The sequence below is a fragment of the Patagioenas fasciata genome, chromosome 3, assembly GCF_037038585.1.
Source record: "Patagioenas fasciata isolate bPatFas1 chromosome 3, bPatFas1.hap1, whole genome shotgun sequence".
NCBI classification, from domain to species: Eukaryota; Metazoa; Chordata; class Aves; order Columbiformes; family Columbidae; genus Patagioenas; species Patagioenas fasciata.
Window position 1 is genome coordinate 24,714,031 of NC_092522.1, and position 26,280 is coordinate 24,740,310.

The 26,280-nt window shown below is 38.4% G+C and overlaps 1 protein-coding gene across 3 annotated transcripts in view; it reads right to left on the bottom strand.

The window, feature by feature from the left end:
* The window catches only part of DISP1 (dispatched RND transporter family member 1), an 88,908-nt gene that overhangs the window by 12,733 nt on the left and 49,895 nt on the right, over positions 1-26,280 (bottom strand). For 2 of the 3 annotated variants that reach the window (XM_065835311.2, XM_071805958.1), the window contains exons 2-3: positions 18,146-18,682; positions 3,490-3,519 (exon numbers count right to left, since the gene is read on the bottom strand). In XM_065835311.2, coding sequence (XP_065691383.1) covers positions 3,490-3,519; positions 18,146-18,651 — 536 coding nt within the window. In that variant the 5' untranslated portion in view covers positions 18,652-18,682. Of the gene's footprint in view, positions 1-3,489; positions 3,520-18,145; positions 18,683-25,659; positions 25,854-26,280 lie in introns of those variants that run through there. The other variant, XM_065835312.2, reaches the window with a different exon arrangement.

Here is a 26,280-nt window from a genome sequence, read left to right on the forward strand (position 1 = left end):
TGTTGTTTAAGACTAAACACAATTTTTAAAGTATAAATACTTTTTCCTTAACTTTTGGAATAGGTATTATCTATGGTTGGGGACCACTAGGAAATAGATGCTTTGCTAAAAATTTAATAATAGAAAACATCATAGTCCCTTCTTTGAAAGCTTAAGCTTATGGAAAAAATTGATTTTTAAAGTAGAACCCAAAACCCCCACATTCCCTCTATATTTAAAATAGTCCTTGTAAAAAATACTCAAACTCTATATACTAATGACCCATAAATCTGCTGTAAATTCAAAGGTGCAAGGGAGTTGCAAGATAATACATGAACTAATCAGCAATAATTGTTTAGCCTTCTGTATAACACATAACCTTGGATTATGATTCCTAGTTCATTCTAAATTTTAAGAGCGCAAGAATTTTTATATGCAAATTCAATTTTCGTCATTTTCAGAAAATATTTTTATTTTTGTTAAATTGACAGAAAAGTATCAGAAAATAAAACAAACCCCAGAAATCTTATTTTCTTAGTAATTTTTCTTACAATAAGGATTTGAATTCATAGAGTTTTTCTTTCAAGGGCAACTGCCTAATCTTGGGAGCAAAGCGAGTATACAAAGTCCCAAAGAGTTTAAAAGGCACTAGAAAAATAATTATACGCTATGAATCATTCTATACCAAGTCTCTGCACACATTAACTATGGATGAAGAAGATCCATGCTCTTGTTTCCTCCTCAACTTACATGCAACATAACACGAAAGTTTAGAGCAGAGCACTTTCCTGACTTACTTCTGCTGTCTTAAAAGATGGTTCTTTCTCAGTTTCAGAGCAACTCATTATGTAATCACAATTCAATTATCAACTTTACAGAAATGTCCTGTCCCGTTGCTGGGAAGGGAGGTGATGCCCAGCGCCTCACTCCAGCAACAGCTTCCCAATTTTCTAGCTGTAAAATCACCAGCAGCTATCAAGCTTATTGCTGACCTTCCACAGCATGTGGAAATAAGTATGGGCTAGAGGTCTAAGCACAGCTTTAGGGAGCAAGGAAGTCCAAAGCTCTACGTGTATCTTCATTTCCCATTAGGTAAACGAGGAATAATTCTTGCACTGACACAAGAGGTTAATTAGCAAAAGCTTGAAAAGCAATCTGAGGTGTAAGTTTTTTATTAAAGTGAATCACAAAGGGGCAGCTTGCCAAATGAGCAATTGTACGAAGCAGAAGTGAGGGGAAGTAAATGACCTAATAGAATTTTCCTAATTATAGGACTAAATGTTTTCATAAACACCATGCTGGGTTGACTAGCTATTATAAAAAAGAAGTAATAAAAATTATACCCTAAAGATTTCTTTTCCTATTCGCCACTAGTGCCAGATTTACTGTTTCGATATCTTGTCTCTACACTTCTGTTCTCTGAAATTGGTTAAATTCTTCAATCACTAGCTGTAAAAAAACCTATGTCCTACGTGAAGTACTTAACAAGTTAATAAACCACATACAGAAAAAAGTAAGCGCTTGTTTACACCTGCAAATTTGTCCTGTTTCTTGTACCACATACTGAAATTCAGATAAGCAAAGCTGACCTGGGCTGGAACACCAAAAAGGACTAACCAAGCTATATTTTAATTGTATTTGTCTGAGCATCATTTGGTGCTGCTGAGGGCTCTGGCTCCAAGTTGCCTACAGCCAGCCTTGGTCCCAAGCCCCTGGAAGTGGTTGAACAGATGGCAGTTATTTTATTTTTCATCCATTAAAAAGCCATAAAAAGAGTTTAGTTACTTTTTATTTTCCCTGTGCGACTCAGATTCTGCATAAATGACCACTTGCCTGAAAATGTCCAAGTCCGAGAGGAAAAACGCTTAATTCAATTCCAAGGAATTGCATTCAGAAAGGACATCTGTAGTGCTAAGCACATCCTTCTAAAACAGGGCAACACCTCCTGCTTTTTGACGGCTAATTAAAGCTATGGTTGTGCAATGAGCTGGACATATAATTACACTGACAGATTATCTTTTTTTTGTTCCTCCAAACTACTGAAGCACTGAACAATGACTTCTCAATAACCATGACACTGAAATATCTTCTTTATCCATTTTGCAGCCTGCTTTCAATCTAGCTGCTATAATAGAATGCTAACACTACTTTAAGCTGCCCGGTTCCGTTAATATGCAGATAGTTTTCATTAATTTCTTTCCTCCTGATGTTTTTAACGCATTTGAAAAAGGTTGGTTTGTTTTCCATGTTTTAAATAATTAATGCTTGGGTGTTAAAGTAAATAATTCAATCTGCATTTACCTCACCCGTTTAGCACCACTAAAAGACTGGTTTCAAGCAATTTGCCCCAAGGTGATCTAAGACCTTTCTTCAAAAAAGACAGTAAAGAAGATAGTTTTTATTTTTCCTTCCCATTTTAAGCTACAGTGTAACATGTGGATAGTGTTAAACTTTTCAATTCAGCACCCATATGCAGAAATACTCAGGTTAAACCAATATCCCTTCTCATATAGAGACACAGGAACACACCATACCCGGTTTCAATAAAGAGGTCACTATGGGCAATAGATAATTTGGTGGCTGAATTAATATTAACAAACAGATATCTGTAAAACAGATATTTAGTGAACATGCCTGTTCTTTACTGAAAGAAAATCCTAAAGGTGGATCATGTTTTCAATGTATTTCCATTCGAGATGGTTTCTTGTTGCTATTACTGATGCAATAACAGTTTTAGGTAAGTCGCTCTGTTGTTTTCTATGACCCTGCCATTCTTCAGAGCATATATCCAGGCCAAACCTCATGTTCCTGATTGCGTGGGGTTTCTGGTTTTAAGAAGAAAAGATCACTACAACGGAATTTTCTGAACTTTTCTGTCAGGTTGTTTCATCATTATTGATGATACAACCAAGTAGCTTCTCAGAATAACTTTAATCACAAAGGTACTGGATCACAGAGTTGTTATGCTTGTGCAGATAGTGTAAATACACAGAGAATGCCACAGATCATAATAATAAAAATAAGCCATAAAAATATTTGAAAGCAGGGAACATTGAAATCTGCATAGATTTAAAAATTCTGGCCCAGAATTTATGGAGTGATGACTCATCTCTCCACAAATAGGGCACGTGAGTTTGACCACCTTCTGTGGTCTCTCCCCCTCCTGCCCCCCGGGGATTCACAGATGTGTAATTAGTGATGGCAGAGAGCTTGTCCCTGGCTCCTTCCTTCAGTGTTTATTTAGGGACTCACTGTAGATCAATTCTTCTAAATGTTGTTTGAACTTGCTGGTGCTATCTGCCTCCACAATTTCCTGTGGCAGATCAAGAAATTCACTACCTACTGCATAAAGAAATATTTTCTTTTAAAATCTGCTTTAATTTGATTGCCTACTGTTTTCCTTGAACACTCCTTACTCTTGCATTGTGTGGAGAACAACAGCTTTGCCACCACCTCATCTACTGCCTTTATGATTCTGCAAACCTCACATGTGCCAGTATTAGACCTTACCTTTTTGGTAACTTGAAAGGTCTGGCTGGCCTAGAAGGAGGAGAAAAACAAAGTAATTGAAAATTCATTAAGTGTACATGCACATGCCAATTTATTTAATTCTTCCCATAAATGGATAAGCAAAGAAATAATAAAATCAGTTATTTCAGAATATGAATTATTTTAAAAAGCATACAATCATATCCAATTGAGTCTCCGCAAACAAGAAATTCAGAGAATGATTACAGCTACAAAGACAGCTGTGTTTTCAAAAGTGGAATTTTATGCAGCTAATTTTGGGGATTTCTATTCCAAAGGCTTTTTCAGTTTTCAACAAGAGACCAAATAAATTAACATGATAAAAATTCAGTTGCATTGAAAATTATGACAAAGTTTGCATGTGATGGGAAAAGATACCCAAAACACCATGTTCTGACACTGCAATTCACAAACCCTCTTAATTATCCTTCGTAATTCCATTACAAAAAAAAAATTTTGGCCATAAAATCTGCCTCAATATAATACAGGAAATAGAATGACAAAATGTACCTTTATAAAATAACTTTTCGATGCAAGTTTTTGTTATTTATTAAAAATCTAATATAAACAATATTCCTTTCACGAAGAGATAGCGAACCCAAATGCAGATTGTTCTTATCTGCCATTTCTATCATCCCTTTCCTCAGCAGGGAGGATGGAAGAACAAATTAAGCTAGCAAAGCTAAACACTGATGCTAAGTCCTCTTTGACTTATCTTCATTCATGGTGTGTCTCAAACACTACAGCAAACAAATATAACTATGATGGAACATCCCGTCAAGAAATATAAATCTAATATATTAATTTCCTTAAGAATATATATATACATATATATATATAATTCCATTTTAACTGTTACAAGAAATAAGAATTGTATAAAAGCAAATTTCTATCAGCTGCTGTAATTTGCTGCTGTCTGGAAATGCTAAACCCAACAACATATTAATAGCAGAGCTGCTGACTGGGACATGCCTGTAGGTCGTATATAGCGGTAAAAATTGCTCCTAGCAGCCAGGAGAAGCTGAAGAAAAACAGGAGAAAAGCATAATAACCAATCTGCAGTTGCAGTATCTCAAGGATTAAGGAAATGTACAGATAAGGATTTTCTGTTCAATCCAGCCACAAAAAATTAAGATTAAATTTAGGAAAAGTCACCAGCCGTCAGACTGTAGCCCAAGATACAAAAATATGACTTTCAGTGGTACCGAACATACTCCATTTTACAACTAATGCCAAAAACTTCTGGTATTACCACAAGAATAACAGACTCGTCAGCAGCTAAAAAGTACAGAAACCCAAATAAACTGATTTCTGAAATGATTTTGCAACAGTAAATTGCCTGAGGCTGCAAAGAAGTTGTGGCATGCTCAGTGGACTTCTCGCCATCCTGCCTACAGCCTCAACCACAAAACCAACTTTTCTCAGCTGAGGCTGGACTGGATGATGAGAAAGTAGGTACCGAAGACACTAAATTTGAATCTGAAGTCAGTTGTAACAGGATTCTGTATCAAAAGAAATGCTTAAATAGACAGCCCTTTCATGGACTAATTCAGCACAAACTGAATGATGAAAAAGGGGACAAAGTTACAGTCAGGTTAACAGATTTTCATAATTGCAGCACTCATTCACTCTTGGTTACAGAGCAGAGAGAAATACATCTGCACGTATTTAATGGTAATATGGTGATTTAAACATGTATTTCTAGGTTTTATTTGTAAAGATTTGCATTTGCATGTACATTAAGTCACTTAAGAAAGTGAGTCCCGTTTTCGTCTGTGCCATAACAGACCTCACCATGAGCAACAATACCACACAACCACTTGGCACAACCAACAGCCACCCAAGGACAACAACTAGTACAAGCTGTTGTAATTTGCATTGACAGTGATTATATAGAGCAGGGGTGTCAAACTCATTTTCACCGGGGGCCACGTTAGGAATTGTTACATGTACACAATCCTAAAATTACATTTGGTCCTTTGAAGGCCAACTTCTTCGCAGCCTCAGGCAATTTACGAGGATGATGTGGCCCCCAGTGAAAATGAGTTTGACACCCCTGATGTCAAGGTTTGTATGACCATTCAGGTTTACATTGGCAGATAAAATTGCCTTCTGTATCCTCAGACAATCATTATCATGATCTCTGCGTCTCTGTAAAGGGTGAGCTGGTTCATCCAGAGAGCCACATCCACATGACTACACAGTCTCCCAAATACAAGAGTTTGCTCAGATGGTGAGAGCTGCCACAGAACCAGCTGAGCTCCTCAAAAAGCTGGTGACACAAACAGTGGTTGGGAAGGACCACCGTATGTTTTATGTTGTTCTAAGGACAATGCAGGCATGTTCTCAATGTATCTTCTTCTATGCTCCCCCTTTCCACAGCTCTCCCAGCCCCTTTTGCAAGCAAAATCTTAGTAGGCATACACATTTTGTATCTCCTCAAACCTGACACTTTCATTTATGTCTCCATAATCATATGTCAAAACAGATCTTCTTAACAGAATGTAAAATCTGTTTAGATAGAACTTTCAAAAATTAACTGAGGCTAATTTTGTTTACACAAAAGAGGCAAAAATACACGACCCTTCCTCATCCGCCCTCTTTCCCATCAAAACCAAACTACATTTCCCTCTGTTTCCTCCACCTGCAAAATATATTCAGTCCTGAACAAATGATGATGATTAAGTTCTTCAAAGTTAGGGAGGGTTAAAGGTCACACCTGCTATCAAACTGTTTTGTTTCCAAAAGCATGCATTAAAAAAACCTGTGCGCACCCGGGTGAATTCCAGCAGTGTAACCAATCCCTTGCAGCTGTTGTGATGACTCTATTATGTCAGTCAATAGGAAAAGTTATCCCTGAAAACTATGCCCAAAAAATGCTTTAGTTATGCTCTAAAACACAGAAATGCATGGCAAAACCAGATCTTTCCCACTTAATTAACACTGCTGTGTCTAATTTTTGAAGTATTATACTTCCATTTAGCCAGTTTAAATAACACCACTAACCTCCAAAAAAAGTCTAGACAGAAAAAAAAGAACAAACCACCAAAACCAAACCTTATCAGTTTTCATGAGAAATAAATGGTGAATTCCATAATTGTGCTGGGACAAAAGCCAGGCTGATCTGTGTATTAAATTACCTCTGTACTTTGTTCACACAAGTTTGGTAGCGGAAAGCGACAATCACAGTTGTTTGTGACGGGACTAGCACAATCAAGTTATTGCAGAAATTACAGTCTCCGATTCAAATCTAATATGCCTTTTGCCAAGGGGGGAGAAGGGGAAAGAAAAATAGAGTCTCTGTTCTATCACCAGTTCCTGCAAGTCTCAGCCCCTGTTCGACAGATGCTTTGCTTCATCGTGTCCTTTCCTAATGGCGAGTTTAAACTGAGCATCATATAATTGGGAATTGCATAAAGAAAAGGTAAACAGATTGGTTAAAAACCCCAGACATTTCCCAACATGAAATGCATTTGGTTGACCAGCAGCCTTCTGTGAAACATGGTGAAAAGGAGGAATGGTATTGCTATTATATCCAAAAGTTGACTGTAAGAAACAACAAGAACATCAGGAGGACAGATCAGGCCACTGTTTGGACTGGACCACTACAGCTCTAATATTCATTTGTCCAGCACTGAACCACCGCATTTCTACCAATATTTTGAATAGTGAGGTAATAGAAAACATCAACATTCCTGCCTATGTTGATAGTAACTTAAAAAAAAGTTTAAAAGTGTTGCTACATCCCAAAACGTACTTTTGTATTAACTTATCCAAACAATGCCTTGCTAAAACATTTTGAATTCCTGTTATGTGCCTCAATATTTCCCTGGCTGAACATTTGACTTCTGAGTTATTTCAAGACACATGCAGGCAACTAATTTCTATTTCAGTGTGCAGAGACAGGAGCTCGGATCTAGAAGGGCTTTTCCCCCTTGCTTCTGGGGCTACCAGCCCTGGCACAGGGCAGCCCAGGGGTGCTGCCAGGGATGTCACTGACAGAAACGTGACAGATTAGGACAAGTGCAATTTTCTAAACAATCATTCAGAGAAAACTAACTGGTCAGGTGGCTGGTCTCCTTCATTTCAGCATTGAGCTGCAGGAAATTTTGAAAATAAATCACAGAATCACAGACTGGTTGAGGTTGGAAGGGACCTCTGGAGATCATCCAGTCCAATCCCCCCACCGGAGCAGGAACACTCAGATGAGGTTACACAGGAAGGTGTCCAGGCAGGTTTTGAATGTCTCCAGAGAAGGAGACTCCACAACCTCTCTGGGCAGCCTGTTCCAGGGCTCTGGCACCCTCAAAAGAAAGAAGTTTTTCCTCATTTTCAGATGGAACCTCCTTTGCTTCAGTTTGTGCCCATGCCCCTCATCCTATCATTGGGCACCACTAAAAGGAGTCTGGTCAACACCCTTATAGCTTACAGCTATTTATCATAAAGTAGCAGTTACAGGGCTGTAAACGATCACTAATAATACAGCAGAAAACAGCAGCAGAAGCAATCCTGACAAAGGCTTCGGCAAAATGGGATCCAGAGTCCACGAAAATTGTGGACATTGCAGTAGATCTGTAACGCCACCAGGTTCTGGCAGCATGGACAAACACCAGCTGTTCCACAGAATCTTAATTCTTCTTTCTTCATGCAGATATTAATAAAAAGGATGTATTATTTCTCTTGATACAAGTAACATCACATCCATATAAACATATAGCAATTTGGTTATGTAGTGTACTCTTTAGGACACAAGCTATCTTAGTTTTGAAGCACCTCGTATACCACAGGTGTCTAAACATGGTGATACCAAAAAATAATCATTAAAAAGACAACAGCAGAAAAACTAATTTTCACTCTTGCCTTTCACTTAAAGATCCACTTGAGTCAAAAATGTTGTTGCAAGAAATAGCTGTGCTTACTGGGAAAAAAAAAAAAAAAGAAAAAATCAATATAAAGACTCCCCTGTCCAAGGATTATGAGGTGTTTAACCTCAATGCTTGACTTTGCCAGAGGGAAGTTATTCCCTTTGTTAGTAGATCTGGTTACAAGAAGCGATAAAACATAGCTTTTTGTCATTATCACACTCAAGGATAAGCTAAATCCCTGCAGGATAGAATGAGATATGCATCATATTGTACACCTTCCATTAGAACATACAATATAAACTAAATCCCGTCAGAGGAAGAAAATCCTCATGTTTTCAGAATGTCATTGACCCATGAGAACAATTTGAATTGCTCTTAAATATCAAGCTAACTTTTGCTGCTATATCAGGTATAACACCTACGTGCTTTATCATTTTAACAGTCACTCAAACAACAAATGCAACAGATTAAGTTGCCAAAAAACTTTTTACCAGCCTCTCAATTTAATTTTTTGCTATGATGTGTAGAGTTTTCTTTGATTCTAATCATGAACTCCCTCAAGATGTGTTTTAAACAGGTAGTGTTTATTGCATTTGTCTGTGCTTTACTTATTTACACCTAATACAGGCAGAACAGGACAACCCCCTAAAAAAGGATGCTTTAAAGATGACAGAGAATTCAGTTTTCTCAAAAGTTGCTTTTTTAAGGTTTTATTAAAAGCAAGAGAAATGCAAAGACTTTTATTGTTCTCTCCCACATAAAATGTCAAGGAACAATTCAAAATGGTTTCATGTCTAGATTATCAGGATGGAATGATCTGAAATGAACTGCTACTTCACTCAATTTTTCTTGCATTCTTCTTTCCCTAGACTTTTCTCCAATGAGCTTAGCCACTTTTAAACACAGTTCTCAAACTGTCAATAAGAAAATTGCCAGCAAACATACTTAAACTGGATTGTCCTAGCTTTAAATGGCAAAGTTTATACATAATTTAAAGTATATTCTTCTTCAAAAGGTTTAATTAAAGCTATATATATATATTCCTTTAACTTCTAAAGCACTAAGGGCAGCACCACATATAATAATGTTTGGCAAGTTAAACAAAAGTTTTGAACTAGTAAAGACAATAAAAAAGGCTTAGCAAAATACCACCATGAATCACTACTTGAAAAGAAGCCAACAGCTAATTTGGAGCAGACTAATATTATTTCAAGATCCTTCACAAGTCTAAAACCATTAGTCTTTCTTCTTCAGTAATTACAGTGAAATTAATAGATATGTTCTGGGATTTAAATGATTACTAGAGTAGTTTCAGCATTTTTACTGGCAAAAAAAGTTCCTTCCTTAGAAATATTTTATTTCAAAGCTGTTTTTATTACACTTCCCAGTTGAGTGGAGCAACGCAAGGTCATGGCCACATCTTGTATTTCTCTGACAGACAGGAAATTAATGTGACCCAAGAAATCACAACATACACACAAGAAAAACTCCATCCCATGATACCAAAGAGAATGAAAGAGATGTACCAGAGCATCTCTTTGTATCAAGGTATTTCTCTACATAGGTTGAAATCCACATTCTTATAGGCATTAATGATTGACATTAAACAAATGTAAGTTTGACTGTGGAGTAGGGAGACTTCAGACTGTCATATATCACACTTCAACTGGTACACACTTCAGTCTTCCTTCCTGTGCAGATGTAAGAAATGGGGAATGTAAGTCACTGAGGGGTTCATTTTTGCTCTCAGAAAACCTCCTTTGACCAGAGAGCTTTTTTGAAGACAAACTACAAGCCCGCACAATTTTTTTCAGAATTACTAGGCCAACTATAGGGACAAATCCTAGTTTGTATCTTTCTACATTTTTCATCTCTTGCAGCAAATGAAAATACTGTTACTTCAGCAATTTTTTTTCTCAATTTAGCAAACTATTTCACTTCAAACATACATTACAGTGTTGAGCTGCTGTTCCAGTGTCTGAATTTAGCCATATCGAATGTCATAATTTTTAAGTGTTATAAAGCAAGTTTACATTCAACACAGGAGATTTAAAAGGATTTAGCAAGTAACTACACAGGCAGGCTCTTTAGCTTACGCTAACACAGATAAAAAACGGTATATTTGTTTTGTTTGCTCAGTAAGGAGCAAGATCAAAAGAGAATATTTACTGAACATTTAAAGTTTTCAGTACTGCAGCTAAGGTGCCAAAAAAACACTGCAAGATTAAGCAGACTGTAAACCAGATTTAACATAATCAAAACCGTTCAGCAAGAAGTTAGCAAAAGTTCATCCACTTGACTGAATGAACTAAACATCCTAAAAAAGGGAAATGTAACACAAGAATCTTGCAGAAAGCTCTCTCATTAACATCACAGAATATACTGGAAAAGTGAGAGAAATGATGCATGTAAGCTTTTCTAATCCTGTAAATTAATCTATTTATGATTTCACTAATAAAAAAAAAAAAAATTCAAGTAGAGGGACCAGGCTTTCTGAAATATGATCAAGATTTCTACCTGTAGCTTCCCTTACCTGTACTGATCTGTTAGCAGTATCATCTCATTTCTGTTTTGCATTGATAGTCAAGGCCGCAAGAAATTTCTTTATTCAGCAGATATCCTGGGCAGATGCCTCATAGCGTTGTTAGTACAGCAAAATTAATGCCAAATTGCACAGGTGCCCTCTGTATTTCCTTTTTGCATTTTATTTGTTTGGGGTTTTATTTGTTCAGGTTTTTTTGGTTGAGGTTTGTTTTTTGTTTGTTTTGTTTTACTCTTCAAGCACCACTCTCTACTTAAAAGCATGCACATCAACTATTACTTATTAGAAGATTAAGACAACATTGAAATATCAGAGAGGACTGAAAAGTGATTTGGGAAGGAACTAGAGACAAAGACAATAAAGGCAACTTGCAACGAGTTTTCCAAAGTTGATGTTCCTCATTCTGCACTTTCCCCATATCATAAGGAAGACTGAAAACTTTTCAGAAGTAGGAATACCCAAATCTCTCAAATCCAATCTCTCTAAGAGCACTGAAAATCAGGTTACTGGCCACATTTAGTTGAGACTTTTGCTCTTTGTTGTCTAGTGTTGCCTTGTTTCATGTTTGAACCTTAGCACAACCTACTACTGAATTAATTAAAAGTGCATCAGAACAACTACACACGGTCAAAGCATTCCAACAAAATGCCATTGTTTTGGATATTCTGCCATGTGTTTTTTTCCTAAATACGTGTACATAAATGCCCCGTTTAAAAGTCATCTCAAAACACACAACAATTAGTCCTTTTCAAAAACAAACAAAGCTGATGCTGGGGTTTCTCCTCAATTTAGTACAAAAGGATGGACCTATGTTCTTTACCATTTCCCTCACGTTATCAGCTTTAAGTCTTCTGAAGACTGCAGTTCAAAGGCCCAGCAGATTGCTGGTTAAGTGCTTGTTCTTCTGTTGTTGGAGGAAAGGTGAGGGATACAGGGCATAGGAAATTCATCTTCAAGCACACATGGAACCTGGAGTTTGTAACTGGCAGAGACTAAAGGTCAAAATATGGCCAGGCTGGTACCTGGCTGTGCTCAGACCAAAGCAAGAACCTTCCACATCTCTTTTTCCTACTGCAAAAATGCTTGCCTCAAAGCAATCTGAAGTCTAAACAAATGCTAATGCTTAACTAGTACAATTAAAAGCCTGCAAAATCCCTTGGACTGCCTAACAAATGAGATTATGTATTTTTTCAACTGCATCTAATATTTTTCTAGGCATGTCATTTTTAATTTGGTCAGCCACTGAATTATAAATAACATTTTTTAATTTGTATTCCAGTCTCTCTGTGTCAGCCCTTTGCTTTCAGCTCTGTGCAAGACCAACAGAAAATGCAGCATGTTGTTTGCATAGTTGACAATGCACAACAATCATCACAGGAAGAGTAAATTAATTCATACAACCAGAATAAATCTCTTTGGTATCAGACTCAGGGATAATGTGAGACTAAAAGTAAAAATTAATAAAATAAGCAAGCACAGCTCAAATTATTGACTGCCGTGACAAATTATTTGAGGAAAAAAAAGAATCAGTTGATTTGTTTTATCCCAGGGAAAGCTTTTCCTCCACATGTACACAACAGAATCCCACATTTGGACTCAGACTGAGGAGGATGCACGAGGCTGCTACACATTCCCTCTCCTTTCCTCAACTGCATTAAAATCCCAATTCTGGCACCGGGCCGTCAGTGCTGTGATGTGAAAGTGAACATCTCATCTGCTGCTCCCATGTGCCTCCAGCCTCCCTATTATGGGAAAACATTGGATAAAGAATTCATATTTTAGCATGGAATAAATGGCTTAAATGAGAACAGCACCAGAATTCATAAAGTTTCCATACAAATTACCAGCATTCAGGAACTCCTGATCTACAGTACAAATCAAGATATTCTCAACATCCCGAACACTGAATGAAGTGGTGGTAACAGCTTCTGCCTTGTAGTTGCTCAAAGTTTATAAAAAAGTTCAGAAATAAGCTTCAAAAATCTTAGCTAAGCGATTTTTTTAAAGATATCTATTTTTAATCTTCCTAGGGGGACTAAGTCTTTTATTAACCTATAAAACAGTATAATCATATGTATTGTAGAAAAGACATTAGTGCACAAAACAAAAGAATCTTTTAATGCGTTAAATACAGCAGAAGTTAACAATCTTCAAGCTGGAAAATATTTAGATAGGTGGAAAAATACTTGGTTTAAAAAACTCCATGTAGGAGTTCTGGTGAACAGTTAATGTTGCTGAAATGAGAATATTTCAAAATATTCTATACACATGTATACATATAATCAGCTCTACAAGCCACTCAGAATGTACTAGATAACAATTATCCTGTTCCTGGAATCAAGCAGAGAGCTGTTTCATAACAAAGTCTTGTTATTAAGATTGGTATTTGGCAAACATCCCCTTGCTTTCTGAAAAAACAAGAGCTTTTTATTTCTTTCTGGATCTAATCTTTATGCCAATTAACTAGAAGGAAAATACAAAATGGGTAAGAGGTAGCTATAATGTTCTATCCTCACTTCACAGCTTTTTCATTTTTATAGATCTCCTTTTAAAAGTATTAATTAATAAGTGGAAGTATTGAAGTATATCTGCAACACTGTTTAAACAGTGTGTGGCACAGAACTCTGAGACAGAGCAGAACCCAGAATCCCACAACAGTCACATAAATCTGCAATGCCAAAATGGATCAAAAGCAGCCTTAAATCTAACTGGAAGGAAGATGTACAATGAGTCAAAAGATATTAACACTTTACCAGCTTCCTGACTCTGGAGTACTACGTTCTTCACCTTGCTTAGAATATAAATTGGTCTCAATAAGCAAAAAATTTGAATCCAGCAAGTTGAAGTAACTAAGCTTTAGGAGCTAAAACCTCCAAATGAGGTTGGTGGGGAATGAGGAACAATTTACACGTACCCCAGAGTCTTTAATTTTAGCCAAGCTAATGATTCTGTGAGGCTTTAAACAGATTTTATTTGCATGTTCTATCTTGAAATGACTGCATGATCATGGAGAGATCATCCCGTGTGTCCTGTTATTGTGTTTTTACCAGAGATAATTCAAATGCTTTTCAGAGAAATTCTCTTATCTGCTTCAGCCAAAAGCATTAGCAGTATAGTCTTGAAATGTAAATAATGGTAGGTGACACAGAGCAGGTCTCCTCTGAGCAAAGAGTTCTTGTATGGATTTATTGGTCTGATGTTGCAGAAGTGCAAGCACTGCACACACCAGCAGTTTGGAGAAATTTTCTTAGCGGTACCATTGCTGCTTCTGCAGCTCCCTGACCTCTTCTCCCCTACCTTTCACCTTCAAGTCCATGTATCTAGATTTTCTAAAATGTATCACCAAAGAGAGATTCCAAAAGAGTTGGCATCAGGATTAGCAAGGATACAGGTAGCTTTCAACTGGTTTTCCCATTAAAAAGTTAATACAGAAGTCTGAGAGAAGCAATTTGGTAGCAGAGACCACAGTCATGCACAGCACTATAATCCAATTCTTTCCACAACCCTGAGACCACTTACTGAATGATTTCTGCATATTCTTCCTCTTCTACTCCTATTTACATGCATACATTGCCATAAAAAGAACAGATTTTGAAAAATACCAGGAATGATTAAGAGTTTTCTGGTTTTACATTTCTTTACTGTGTAGATCTGTTAGAATATGTAACCCTTTATTATTTATTTTATCCTCCTTTCATTCCACTAAACATTCTGCTGGGTCACATAATTTTACTCTTCCCTAGTGACTCCTAACTCGGTGCTTCCAGTTGTCAAGCATCAGTCTTCATGCTTCTTCCACTTCTTCAGATTAACAGATTTACTTGGTGGTTCTTCCTCGTTTCCACTGGCTACTCGGTGAAGGTTACTGATGATTACAGAAGCAGATGGCGACAAAGGACGGGCAGTAACTACCCACCCCCAGTGGTTCTGGGCCCCATGGGTTTCTTGAGATACGCAGGTGCCTTCAGACAAAAAGGGTTACCTTCAACATGAGCCCTTCAAAGGGCCAGGGTGGAAGAAACCTTTCAACAGTACCTGAAAAGAAGAACTAATCAATCATACCACGCTCCAAATAGGTACGCTTAGAAACCATTTGTTAGAAAGCAAATCAAATCCCCAGACAATTGCATTGATATGGGAAGATGGTTGGAAATTCCCAGGGAGAGTTTGTGAGATCAAGAGGATACATCCACAAAAAAGAGAGGTTATGAACGTGTTAGAATGAATTACACAATTAATATGTGCACAAAAACTTTGCTAAGATCTTCCAGCCTCAGAAAAACAATCAGAATAATCTCGACCAACAGTTGACCTATTTTACCCAATTTTACAACATAATTTTTTGCCACAATCACATTGTAAACCACCGACCACTCAAAATATTTTATAAGCCTTTTGCACCAATCTAAAGAAAGGTTACCAGTTGCCCAGACGTTCAAGTTACGGTGTATAGATTACATTTCCATGTAATTTAGTTTAAACTTCAAAGCTGAATGTGCTACAAAACTCCAGATCCAGCCAGCTTTAAGAGACAAGTGTGGCATTATTTCAATCTGTCTTCTTTATACACTCCAATCTGCAATGATATACCAGAGCCACATTCCTTTAATATTAGGTCACTGACAAATGTTAAGCCTTGGGCTTCAAAACCTGACAAAACCTGTCATGCTGAAACAATTGGTTACCTGCCCGGAGCTGTAAGCATTAGCGATACAGTTTACAAAGTGTTCACCCACCTCTAATCACATTTTTCTCCCCTTAAACTTAAAATTCTAATAGTATTTTAATGCAATTTTAAAAAATACAAATAACTAAATAGAGAGATAGTTTGAATACACACTGAATTTAATTAATGTATTGTATGAGAACTTGTATTTTAAATAACCTGGTTAAAACATGCACATGTTACAAAGCTGGATGATTTCCAATTAGCCTTGTATGAAAAATATCTGGAGAAGAGGCTGTTGTGCAGATTACAGGCTCAAAATATAACTAGAGTGTGGAACAGAGATCACATAAAAATATCACATACCTAAGTGTTACTCTTCCATGTATGGAAAGTTATCTGAACACGTAAAAAATGAATACACATTTATCACCAATTCTCTTTAGCGCTGCAAAGTAACTATGAATTGGACAGTTCAGTTCTTCCTGAGCACATATCCATCCAGCTGCAAGGCTGCATCCAGTGGTTCCCTGTTTTTACCAGGTGTAAACTATAACATTTTGACAGATCTGTAGAATACTCAGAGAAAATAAGTCATTGGTCCCATGCTAATAACACAAGTGATACACTCAGATGTGCACACTGGCCACTAATGCAGTCACGGCCAGTTTAAGGAGTTAAAGCACATTACAATTAGTCCAGCTTCCCCAGCACAGCATGGGACAAAAATCCTATTTACCACATGTTTAGAGCTAAAAGAACAGGTAACAGCAGCCAGAAGCTGGGTGGCTTTTAGAAGATGGACTCATATGACTTGCTGACCCACAAGGCATATTGCAAGTACGTTCTCACTGAGAAAATTCAGTTGCCTTTGCTGGAAGGAAGTCCAGAAATGAAACAGTAACCACTTAATAGGGATAAGTAGAGTGCTAATGCATATAGTTGAGTTAATAAGTACAGATGCTTTAAAGGTCAGATTGTATCCTTGACTGCTAAAAGTAAGATAAACATCTACCATAAATCATTATTTATAATTTATGTACATTTATGTACACCATAGTGAGGAAGTGTAAAATGAAAAAAAAAAAAAGAAAATCTTGGTTCAAGATCCTAATCAGAGCAGTTCAAACAAAGTCTTCATATTTGTGAAGTGCTATGGAAAACATTATTTTACCATATCTGGAAGAACTTTTCACTGTTCTTTTTTCTAGGCTAAGAACAGAAACAGAGATTATGGATCACATTTGTTCCCTTCCTCAAGGCTATGGAATACAGATGAAGTTTAACAGTGCTCCTGCACAGGGAGAAAAACAGTGACATTAGTGCCCCCATTTTGACAGTGTGAAAATTATGACTGATTCTGTAAGGGCTAAACCTCCTGCATACCTTTGCATACAAAATCACATAAAAGTTTTCATCTTTACTTAACATTTAAACAAGTATGAGGTGGAAAAAACATGTCTGATTGTAAGCAGTTCCAAGAACTATGATATTTTTCCATTTGTAAAAGTAATATCTGGCAGAGGAAACCAAATTTTTACTTTGTATTATTATCCTTATTTTCATCTGCTTTCACCTTAAGAAAAAAAAGTTTTATTCACTGTGACTTTTTCCACATTACATATTTGTCCCAGTCTGATATTCTCAGAAGTTTAAAATTAGTTCATACATTTCATCACGACAAAATCATTATAACTGACTGAGAAACACTTGTAGCTCCAAGTTTTCGAGCAAGGATGCAGCTGTTGGACGACAGGGAGAAGTGTAGTGAAAATTCATCCAGTTTGGCTCAGCTACAACTCCGAAAAAAATAACCTTGCATAAAAGCTTAGAAGTGGGAGAAAGTCAAAGGACAAAGGGATATTTGACTTTTAGAAATTGTGTCTTGGACTGACTGATCTTGCCCAGGACCAGCAGGCTGTAGAAGATTTTCCTTGTGATTGTTGCTCCTTGTAGTTGGGACTACTATCACTGAACTTCAAAGCTAACAGATAAAAAGAGGCAAGTTCATATGAAGTGGAGGACAGAAAGGACTAAAACCTGGAACTACCTAAAATTTCTCAATCTGAGCATAACCTTGAAGTTTAGCAGACACATATGCTATGAACCAGCTGAGAAAGAAATCCACTTGGTACACTTCTGAATAGAATTGTTTAAAGTACTTTTCAACACAGCTTTTTGAGGAAATATGGGGTTTGATTAGACTATGCAGACATAACAGCTTTTTCAGTGTTTGTTTCACACAATATAGGTGTACACTGTGTCTTCAAGAGTTAATGAGCTTCTAGACGATTCCCAAGAAGAATAAAAAACAGCCTTTTTTTTTTTCCCCTGGGAGAACTAATTCACTATAGGAATATTCATGTAGCCCAGCAAAACTAGTTTCCTGACTTGGTTTCTTCTGAAAAACAATAACTTGGTAATGTATCAAAGACTAACTTGCAAATCACTGGGGAAGAAATTTGGTTCATCTTCCTTATAGATCTTCTGCTTTTGTAAGAAAATGAAAGAATTATGGGAAAGGTTACCCCCATAAAAACCAATCAAACAATGCAATCCACTTACCTTATCCTGGCTATATGTTGCTGCACAGGTTGATGCTGAAAATGGTCAGGCCACTGATGGTGAAGGCAGAAGGATGGGGAGGGCTGAAGACAGCAGGCAGGCTGATATATGGGGGTGTGTTTTTGGCAAAGAGAAGCTGAATACTCAGTATGCGGCTGCATGCAGCACGAAGTCATAGGGGATGGTGCTGAGCTGCCAACCACCGAAGGACATTCTTGCTTGTTATTATGGCTACTTAAAGAATGATGGTATGGACAAGGGTGGCAGCATTGAGACAACATCTGCTGAGTTCTTTGGTTGTCTAAAGGCAGAAAGGATGGTTTGATTGTACCGTTAAGCTGCAGGCAGCCATTGGGACTCGCTTTCGTTCTTGGTGCTTCCTTGGATGGGAACTGCTGGACTGCGACATCTCCGTCATTAGCTGCAACAATACCTGGGCCGGTAGTGTTTGACAAGATGCTGCCATTGCTCAGAGCCACAGAGTCACTGATGTTGCTCATAGCCATGCTCCAAGTCCTCGATGGATCCACGATGTTCCTGAAGAAACAAACAGAGCAAAGTTTACAGAGCTGCAGTGTTTCCAGATGCTCAGAAGAAAGTTTAGATTAAAATGAATAAAGCTCCTCTCTCATCTTCATCTTTCACAACACAGAGAAATAGAAACGAGTCACACACCACTGCCAGGAGTGTTTTGAAGGAATTCCATTTGTTCAACAAAAGGTTAAGAGTGAAGTTATGTAAATGCTTGGTGACTAAACCAAAATATAAGTCAAACAAATAAACATTTGACACTCTCCAGGGCACAGCTACAAGTAATGGTTCAGATCCACCAGAACAAGATCGTTTTGCACAAGATTAAGTAATAGTCACTAATTATGAAAACGAATTCTAGCACACACAATGTAACCATCCACACCTTGCACTGCAATTTGTCTGTGTGCTTTGAAAGCCAGCACGTAACACAACAGTATAGTAGAGATTGTTTAATAATTGTTAATGTGCTGGATTCAGTAACCTCCTTATGTCCAATTTCTACTGAAAATGAGGCATATTGGTATTTTGAAAGAAATTATTTTAGAATGTTTTATTTAAATAAATCAAGACACTTCAGCAAATGTGTCAGAATTTCTGGATTCTAGACTAGGTCTTCAGCAGAAGCTCAAAATGAACTGTTACAAATATTAAAAAGACAGAATACAATCACAAGTTTTCCCCAAGCTTTAAAAAAACTAATTCCAGGACTCAATTACTGCTGATTCAGAAGCTCGGGCTTCTGAGCGGCATATATTCCAAAGGCAGTGAAGAAATACACTGTGCGGTAAATAAAGGAAGACTTTCTTCTAAAGTCTTGCCTTTTTCAAGCAAAATATAAATAAGTGAAAACTATTAATATTGGAAAGGTGACTGAGAAGCTTGGCTCAAAAATCAAAACCCATCTGAGGTGCTTGCAGCAGCCAATTTCCCCCATATTAACTATAATCGTGTTTTAATAAGATGTGAAAATAAGCTGGAGATGATTATTTTGATAAATAACATGAAAGGTCAAACATCACCCTTAGATAAGAATGCTTCCCAAGCTACATGGGTCGGGGCAGGGAGGAGGAGAAAGAGGAAGAAAGAACACTAATTATGTACTATTTAGAAGAATAAATCAACACTTGCTTAAAAACCAGAATCAGTTAATTACAACTGCTTTGGCTAACCTAATGTTACCTTTTTAATACTGAATTTCATCAACAACATTCCCAGTCCAAATTTCAAGGCTTCCATTACAGACACTGAACTTTGCGGAAAGACACAACATACAGATTAAGACAGATAAGTGAAGAAGTTTCTAACTTGTTTTCTTCCCCGATAGCTTTGCTGAGTGCTCAGAGAGCTAAGCTTGCCCAGCCAGCTGAGCTATTTAATTGCCTGAATGCTAATTCTGAGCAGAAAGTGCTTTGCAGAGTGGAATGCTACCCCCGGCAGCCCCCCTGCACAGCATCTCCCCTAGACATAGCTAAATCCTCCACTTCTGAAACAAAAATTAATCCTCTGCTATTTGTTCTAGATCATGTGCAGAGCCAGATGCCCTGAGAAGTCACTTTCGTTTAGATAACTGCTCAGAACAGGAGAAAATGCTGCTTGACAAGCACATTTTTTCCCAGCCTCCAATTCCACACATTCCTGCCGGGTACCCCCTCCCCTGGCCCAGGCAAGTCAAGCCCATGGAGAACTTTCTGCTGAGCAGAGAGAGTAAATTGAAGTGGCTGGTTAAACTTTGTTTCAGTCTGAAGAGATGCATTAGGGATGTGAAATACCACTGGGTTGGAACAGATGTTGTTAAATCTCTTAGTTTGACACATCCACAGCATGCGGATCCAAGTTAGAGTTCTGCAGACTACCATTATGACTGAAAGTAAGGTACAGAAACACCGTAAATATCCAGCCCTTAAAGAAGACAGATGCACCATCCTTTTGCTTTAAACCCAGGACTTCTGCAGCGTGCAGCAACTGAGATGACACAGTTTTTAGTAGCTGTTTCAAATCACTTCATAAAGGAAAGCACGTGTTTACACGCAAGGCACATGTGCCAGATGGAGATACACAAGCGAACTCACAGCTTTGGAAACCGGGCAGCCCCAGCACAGACGCACAGGCTTGGGACCCACAGTTTGTCTGTGCCCCTCATGAACACCAACAAAGAAATTATAACTTCTGTTCCAGACAGCCCAGCAGCTTCCATTCAATATGATGAAAGATAAAATGCTTTCTTTCCAACAGATGTAAGATCTACCTGCATGTCTTTCCGCTTAAACACAATCTTCAGAAGGACTCTTCAGTGAATTCAAAGACAAGTGAGATCATCATCATCAGTACCACAAGAGATAATTCTGCCTTTGTTCCCGTTTTGAACAGGCTATTCATGAACTACCTCAAACTACAAAAATTTTAACACATCAAGCTGATGGTTCGTTCTTCCTCAGCCTTGAGAAACTATTGAGTTCTGTTCATTTTCATGGAGCCTTTGAGCAAGGCACTGGAAGCACCTGCTTACCTTGAAGTTCTTCCAATGCCATATTAAAGAAAGCAAGACTATTTTACATGCTTAAAGGACCCATCTGATTAAGTATCTTATTAAATTAAAGCTAAGAATGGGGACTCAAACCAGTTCTCTAGAATATGAGTTGGGCTATATATTTTCATTTGGATTGGCCGCCTTTTCTTTGTTTAAACAAGTGTAACATGGTTGATGTCACTTGACAAGTCTAATGTTATCTGAGTTCTCTTTCACTCATGTTTGAGAGTATTAAAAATGATGTACTATGATACCTCATTTGTGTCATGCTCTACAGAAGTGACTGCAGCTCCACTGGTAGCAAAACTTCACCTGCAACTATCACACCAAAATACATTCTCAGATTATGTCTCTGCTGTATTTTGTCTCTTCCACCACACCTGCAGTGACTGGGAACTTACTGAGAGATGTAACAACACCCAAGGAAACAGTCAACTGAGAACCTCTCCTTTAGAGGATGCACAAATGAGTCAGTTAACATGCAACGAGTAAAAGCACAGTAAAATTTTAATCACATATAGACTTGGGAAATCAAAGAACCTGTTTATCATGAAAAAAATCTAAAATTAAGAATCTCTGAAAATGCAGTCTTTGAGAACACCGAATTCTTTCGATGCTCTACGTTTATTTTTGTTGTATTCCACAAAATGCTTTAGGATTTTATATTCTCCAACAGAGTAGGGTTTTCAGTCTTATTCCAATTTATATCTGAAGGCTTTTTAGCAAGGACAGCTATTCTGAATTACGAAGTTGTAGCTAATAAAGTTTTTAATACAGACAACCCTACTTAACAAGATTAAATACAGTTTGAAAAAGTGTTAGCCTACATGTTTAATACATCATGCTTAGGTCTCCAGCTCTTTAGCTGGACACAGTATTTTAAACACTAACATCTATATAGAAATTATGCCAGCTGGACTGCTAAGGAAAGAAAACTAGAATTATCTTTAATTACTGTACGCTTGGTAACAGTAACTGCTAAGAAAGCACTTTAGCCATGCAGTTCAAACCAACATCTTGGAAGACTCATATCTGGAAAGCACCAGAGTCTGTAGAGGCAATGTTACTTAATGACAGTTTTATGGAGTAATCCCTCTATTATTTGTGGAACTAACAATGAACGCAGTTTACCCAGCAGACATCTGCAATCTGCATTGCAAGCCCTTCAGGAAATAAAGTAATACTGTACCACACTGAAACTATGTAGGATTTGGTGTCCTCTAACTAGCGTGTTCTTTTTAGACCTGGATTAAGCTCACCTGTTCCTTTGGCAGCAACTGAAAGAATTTTTACTTTGCCTTAAATTTAAAAAAAACAAAACAAAAAAACCCCACAGACTTGAAACATTGGTTCAACAAATCCCATCTGGACTCATAATGCCTGTATTCCAGAATGACAGAAGTGCAAATTCAAGAGTGAATGATGTAGTGGAAATTCAGTATAACCTAGTATATTAGTATAGATAATTTATAGATCTCTAGAAGACAGCAGAAAACAGCTAAGCGTTGATGGCTGTTTTAACCATGTTAAAAAAAAAAACCAAACACATAATCACCAAAATCTGCACCTTGCACTAAAATAAGCCAGATACAAGACTTTATATTTTTCTTTTAAGGTAGGACAAACCTCAGATTTCATTTGCAAGTTATCTAAGTCTTTCGGCTATAGTCAGCATCACGTCACTCAGACAGCTAAACCAGTCCAGCTCTTCTGGACCTCGCAGACCCATCAGCTACAAAGCATCACGGTTCTGAGAAGAACACAAAGTCTGAAGTAACAAAAATGTCTTTTCATGTGAAAAGTTCATCTAAATAAGTTAGATTCTAAAAGTAATGCAGTCTCAAAATAAGCAACATTTAACAATCCCAGTGCTACCTATTAAGTCTCCTTTCAGATGAAATACTGTAATGGACTTTTTAAATGCAGCAAATGGGTTACATGGTCTCAATCTGTAAACTCAGTTAAATCCTCTCCAGGTTGGGTTTGCTGTGCCAGCCAGTGCACAGCTACTCTCAAGGAGGGTTTTCTACTTCTTCATATAACCAAAATTCTTTGCATCTTTGCTTTTTCTCAGCACTCGCGGGAGTAACAGGTGGTGCCTGGTGTTTCATGCTGGCTTTTATGGGAGACGTCTAGTTATCTATCATTGCAATGGTCTTTAGCAAGTCAAACAGCTTTTTAATGTTTTATGGTGGTTGATCTCCATTTTGGCTCTCAGCTAGACATTTTTCAAATTCTCCAGCTCTTACTCCTATGCGTTCATATGTGGTGCTTGGTTTCTCTCAATACCCTGATTCTTGCTTTTCCATTTCAGCTCTTCACCACTAGGTCTTCCCTGAAAAGCTCCTATTTTTGAGAAATGCCATTACAGTCAGTTTATTTTCTGCAGTCTATAAATACCCACTTTCTCAATTAATGTCTCCCAGCTAACAAGCAGAATTTCAGCAATCTAAGTACTTGTAGCATGCAGCAGCAGTTAGAAGACAATTATGAAGCAGAGAAGACTTTCAGAAGGGAAAATTTCCCCTCCTCCATTTCATAGCGAGCATTTCAAAAGCCAGCTTGCGCTTCCATCCCTCTGAGCAGCCTGGGGGGGGCTGGGAAGGTGCCCTGTCCTCAACCTGAGACTCCGAGAGTTCATTTCCCGTGTCCCAGGCTGGCCCTGGAATTGCAATTCCTGTGACAGGGAGCTTCCAGATGTCACCAGGCCAGGACCACAGCTCACGCTACAGATGGGCACTACAGAACCAGGGCTGAAAGCTGGAACACAGACTGACCCACCAGTGACAGCTGTGGGGTGAGGGAGCTGGGAAAGGCTGCGAAGGATGGGGAGGGGGTGGGGAAAAGTATTCTCCAGAACTTCAGAAGTAGATTTTGCTTTGCCCTTAAGCTGAACATACTTCTCCTGGCACAAACAGTGAAACAACAGCAGACCATTTACAGAAACCATTTGCAGGGCTTTGACTAAATAAATCAATTGCAATGTTTTAACTACAAAGCCTTTTAACAGTCAGAATTCGTAATTAGTAGAATTAAGCTATAGATAGAAACAGCAACAAGAAGCCATTAAAAGTCTTTTCCAGAGGTTTTGTATGATCCTAAAACTTTAACTAAAAAAAAAAACAATTAAGCATACCTATGTAGGGAAAACGGAAAAATACACATTAAGACAAAAAAGCTTCAAATATTCAGAGTTTTGGAAAGTGAAAAAGTTACAAACAAATGACTAAAACAGAACTACCACAAGAAAAAAAAAAATGCCTCATTCTGGAAAGCAGGTATATCTCAGCACAGTTTAAGAGCATGGAAGGCTGTTAGAAAACCCCAACTGTGCTTACAACTGGGTTACTGTCATCACACTAAATCTTATTTACACAACAGACTGACTTTCCATTACAATATGAAAGGCATTTGAATTTTTGTAATTGCAAATATTCTGATCAAAATAGCTCTAATTCTGCTTACGGGGGAACGTAGAGGGGGATAATGGAGAAAAAGAAAATATGCCTCTTTCTGGATGTGAAAAAAGTTACTTGCTTTGAAAGTTCCACGGGTTTTTATTCATCATGCTGTGGGATTAACAGTTCAATTATTACAGCTGTAAAGGGACACAAAAGCAACACACTTTAGGATAAAGCTCCAGCTATGCTTACCATCATCCTGGATATATTAGCGCTATATAAGAGGTTAAGAAATCTCTCAAACATCTGTTTAGAAACACATTTTTTGTTTTCTGTCCAAATTTGAAAGCTATGTTTGAACATTCTTAAAGAATCTGTCACTTATTATGGCATTTTTTCCCGTCATATTTTAATAGAAGCACTAACATAATTTTACCACTACTGTATATTAAACAAGCTAAGCACTCAGTGAGAACGCCAGGGCACATCAGGCAGGTCAGCAGTCACACCTATTTGATAAACAAGGAGCATTCCTTGCATTTAGCTACAGAAGAAACAGCAAAGTGGTTTTACACTACCAGTCCAACAATCATTTTCTTTGAAAGCTGTAACATGCAAGAACTTATTTGTTTTTTTACCCCTCTTCATTTCTGAACTGTACATTGATTTTAAATCTCCTATTTGCTGGGCCATGCTCTGAAGACCAAATGACAAACCCCAGATCCCACCTTTATAATATCACATCTGTTGAAATAGCTGGATCTCGAGTCGAGGGTGTTTTTTTCTTTCTCACCAGCTCTTCAGCGCCAGCAGGGTCCCGTTCTAAGCTCTCCGGCATATCTACCCAGCTGTAGCCTTTTACAAGCCCAGGAGTCTACTTGCATTACAAAGCAGCGTTTTAGTGTAAATAAACTGAAGGTACACAATAGTCTCGCTTAAACCTATATCTTAACGCGTACTGAAAGCCTGAGTTGTTTCAGTTGTAGCCTAAGATACGCTACGGGAACGCACAGGCAGATTTCGAGCAACCCAAAGTAATTCCTAACACTCACCAGAGCCGAGGCGCAGATCTGGAGAGAGCACCCCCCCCTCTCGTGATCCAGGTATCTCCCGCCTCCGCGCCCGCTCTGCCCGCAGCCACCCGGGAGCCGGGCCCGCTTCGCCGCTCGAACCGCCCCGAGCGGGGAGCTCCGAGTTGAGCTGAGCCGAGCCCAACCGAGCCGGCTGCTGCGGGGCCGCCCCTCCCCGCGGCAGGTCAGGGAGCTGCCAGGGACCCGCCAGCTCCTCCCCGCTGCTGCGGGAGCCCCCGAGGCCGCTCCCCGCCCCCTTTGATCTGGTTCGGTGAAGGCTGATGTAGAGATTAGAGCCCCGCTTTGCAGCTCGGTTGGAGCTGGGGCGTGCCGGGCTGGGGTTCGGGCTTCTCCCCATCAGTGGACGTGCGAAGTACACGGGACATCAGGTCGCCACCAGCGCTGCTGAAATGTAAAAAAACACGGGGAAGGTGGCACACTTAAGACAGAAACCTAGTGTCACTTGAGGTGTTTTTCAGACTCACTTCAGTGAGTTCAGTGGGCCCCTCAGTTCAAGAAGGACAGGGAACTGCTTGAGAGAGCCCAGCACAGAGCCACAAAGATGATGGAGTGGAGCATCTCCCTTATGAGGAAAGGCTGAGG